The sequence below is a fragment of the Amphiura filiformis genome, unplaced genomic scaffold (assembly GCF_039555335.1).
Source record: "Amphiura filiformis unplaced genomic scaffold, Afil_fr2py scaffold_25, whole genome shotgun sequence".
Lineage (NCBI taxonomy): Eukaryota > Metazoa > Echinodermata > Ophiuroidea > Amphilepidida > Amphiuridae > Amphiura > Amphiura filiformis.
Genome location: NW_027305489.1, coordinates 2,015,807 through 2,019,706, shown reverse-complemented (window position 1 = coordinate 2,019,706; position 3,900 = coordinate 2,015,807). Strand labels below are relative to the sequence as shown.

The 3,900-nt window shown below is 38.2% G+C and overlaps 1 protein-coding gene across 1 annotated transcript; it reads left to right on the top strand.

The window, feature by feature from the left end:
• Positions 1-442: 442 nt before the first annotated feature.
• Positions 443-3,028, top strand: LOC140143649 (uncharacterized). Its single transcript, XM_072165465.1, has 3 exons — positions 443-588; positions 1,286-2,579; positions 3,003-3,028. The coding sequence occupies exons 1-3, from the start codon at positions 532-534 to the stop codon at positions 3,026-3,028; spliced, it is 1,377 nt and encodes a 458-aa protein (XP_072021566.1). The 5' UTR covers positions 443-531.
• Positions 3,029-3,900: the final 872 nt, after the last annotated feature.

The following is a 3,900-nucleotide window of genomic DNA, read 5'->3' as shown; positions in this document are numbered from 1 at the left end:
GGTGTGTTTGTCTATCCTTTATAACTGATGTGCTGTGATACTAGGTGTAATAATCATTCTATAACGGTATTTGTTAAAATGCTTGTAAAGATTAATAAATGGATTTCTTAAACCATGACATTAAAAAGGGCTCTTCCGTTTGTCGACTGATTGTATAATTTTATCGGTTTCATATTGTTAAAAATTATATTTTTTATTCTAACTTCCTCCTAAATCACTTATGTTGTTTCAATTGCTTATGGGTTGGTTAGAAATGTAATAATAGATATGAAAGTTCTATTCAATAAAACTAATATTATATTTCGAACCCAAGCTTTGTTTTCTTCAAAACTTAAATTTTGGTTTCAACTCCTTGTATATCATTTAGTTTCAATACGTGAGTGAGAAAGAAACACAAGCCTTTAAAATATATCAGTGCTACTTAGTTCTCTGTTCAAGTAAGCTAACTATTGTTTGCGGTCATAGGACTGCGTGCCATTATTTGCCGATATTATATCATATTGTACCATATATACAATTACATGAGTTGCAATGGCTTCGTCAATTCAAGAATGTGATAGGGTGGACTCATTGCACGGGCGACCTCAGGTTAGTTATCTTATTTATGTTGAAATTGTGCGGTTAAAACAAACATTGAAATATATCAAAACATAATAACTGTTGAATAATTTTCTAATATTTTGTTGTTAAAAACTCCAATATGTACAACAACATCCAACCCCCGAATCAAATTTGACCTGATTCTAGACATAATTTTGGATCAAATTTAACTCTAATTTCACTAGAAATCTCCGGGGGAGGGGGAGGGGGGGTCTTTAACACATACGACGTATTTACGGGAATGTGTCACGTAGACTTTCGGATGCTGACTTTCTCTATACCTTCTTTGTGTTGTTTTTTTGCTATCCATCAGTATACCAATTTTCTACAAAAGCACCCACAAACCACCCAAATTCGGCCTAATTGGGCGCCTTTAAGGGCACTTTACCAAAAATTAATGTGCTCAATTGGGCAATCCTGCAGTAGGGTTCTAGATAGTAACTCTTTCGTCTATCATTCCTACTGTGTAGTAAAATAAATTAGGAGAATTGTTTTATCAAATAAAATACCATAATTTAAAAAGACGAAAAGTGTAAAGCACCCGTTTGTAATTAATTAACCATATACGTGTACACACCTGGTGTACGTTAACGTATGCTGTTTTCCCCTCTTCCTCTTTCCCCTTGGATACCAATAACTATTGTTATTACCTGGTTGACCAGTTTTCCTGATTTACATTTTTCAGCATACAACGCAATCACATCGTGGCAATAACGGCAATTACCATTCCGCTCTCATGTTGATATTTCTTCTCGGAAGTGCCGCAGTCGCGTTAGCTTTCGTTCCTGTCCTGATTCCTTCATCACACGAATCTGAAAAAATCTCGACGGACGCCAGAAACATCACACAGCCAATTCACGCGCTTTGTACTGTAACGATGTCCGCTTTATGTCTCTATTTCATCATAAAGATTGAAACTTGGAAGAATAGTGGTGAAGTACAATTTATGCCAAGACACTCGAGAAATACTGTTGATCGACCTAACATGTACAACTCTACTGAAAGTTTAGTCCGCAATTCGACCGAAACAGGAGCTGAAAATCTTCATGCGATGCCTTTCAAGCAAACTGTTATGTTCGGTGTCGGGGCTGGAATGTGGTTAACGTGCGACATGGTATATATCATATGCTTCGGGGACCAGTTCGGGGATAACAGTGTTTACTGGAACTGGGTGTCACTTCTGGACGTGTTTATTTACTTGCTTTCAGTAGTCATTCAGATTATTTTTCTTGCAAAATATGACGGCGCCATACTTCCTAATAACTACTTATTTCATTATTCAATTGCGTTGATGATTGCTGACAAAGTCTGGGTGTGGATAACGGTAACTCTGGGTGGTATTGATGATGTTATGTCACATGCACATAACCACACTGACCGAAACAGTACGGCGGAGAACGTCACTGAATCAACATTTCAAGCAGCCCTTGATATGACTTTGGTATTTTTAGACCCATTCTTCCTGGAGTTTTTGACCATTTCTATGGGTCTTCTATTCCACATGTGGAATCTTATTGGAAAAGACCGTGCAGTGTCCAGAATGAGAGAAAACAGGATTACAACAGATGTGACACGGCATTCAGATGGAGGATATGGTGACTACAGCTATGTGATAGAATCTGAAGGAGGTAGAAACCAGGTCTCGAGGTACTATGGCTCAGATGTAACTGAATCGGAGCAATGTGGACTTTTAGGGGCCAACACAAATCGCAACAATCGGCTGCATTTGAATGATAAAATCAAAACATGTCTATTTACCGTATTTGTCATTTTCATCCATTTAGGATTATTTACACTTGATCTTGTCATTTATCAATTGCGTCCATTTCTATCCTGGTCAAATTCTTTGCCAGTCAGCACGCAGTATATTCTGAACTATGGAATTCAAATCGCTGCGTTTTTACCGATAATATGTGCATGTATCGCCGCAACATATAAGATCTACCAAGAGAATACGTACTCGTCGCTAAGGTTTACGAGTAGTGACTATCTTTTGTTTTCCACATCTGCTGCAAATTTTATTTGGTTTCTTTTCCGCGTGATTGCAGCGACCACTATTCTGAGTACCAGTACCAATGAAGATACGCGTAACCAAGCGATAATCATTTTATGTTATGCGATATTGTGTATCATACAAGTTTGGGTTCAAACTCAGATGCTTCTTGCTGCGAGAAGTGTCCACCAAATGGGTCGACCTAACTCAAAATTGACGCGTTTTTGCTTGATATATCTCGTTGTAATCAATATATGGCAGTGGTTGGCAATTGCTATATCTCGCGAACTCCTTACACACAGAACACCTTTCACCACTGTTTTGATTGACTGTTTCGGTGAGGCAACCACCACAACGCTGATGTATTTTTTCTATCTGGCAATCGAACTTTATTCTTTTCATTCTGCAGTCGTTGCGTACGAAATATTGAAATAATGACATTACAAAAACAAATATTCGAGGAAAATGGCCGTATGCCCGAGCGACTTGTGATATTTTATAACTTCATGGAAGCATTTAAAAAAAATCATCCCCATGTGTGAACTTTGACCTCAATAACTTAATTTGCTCAAGGGTGTGCTTGTGGCTTCCTTCGGATCTACTATTCCTCTACTAACCCCGATTTCTTGGGACTTATTTTGTCAATCTGACGATTATGTCATACAGACAAGGGCTATACCCAGTAGCGTGTCCAGGGGGGGGGGCTTTGGGTGCTGAAGCCCCCCGCACTTTGTTAAAAATCATGTAAAATCAGCCGTTTTTTGGCGATTTTAGCCATAAAGCCCCCCGCATAAATCTGAAAAAGGGGCTTAGCCCCCCGCAGGAAAAGATCCTGGACACGCCGGCCGTATCACCTACATGATGACCCAGCTGTTCAGAAAGTGATCGTCTGAATTGATTTTCAAATATTAACAAATTAATCAAAGGTCAAAGTATAACTTCCATTGAGAAATGCTCAGATTTAATCAAAATGGTCTTAAAATTTCCCTTTCGTAAAACTAAATTGAAATACGAATATCTAGCATTATTTTGGATGTTAAGCAACATCACAAAATAGATCACGGTCAACAGGGTTCATATTATATTTTGACCCATTCTTGGTTGTTACAAATTCGCCACCGGTATTTCTGTATGTCCCACCCCTGGTCATAATGTGTTTGACCAAATAAGTCTCGGAAATTGCCATCACAAAATTAATAACTATAAATAGCAATATGCACTAGCCTGGATATCGTGATTCGTAACAAATTGAATGATATGAGAGCTGTAACGATTTCTCCAGAATTGTAGGTTTACCATGGTTGTAA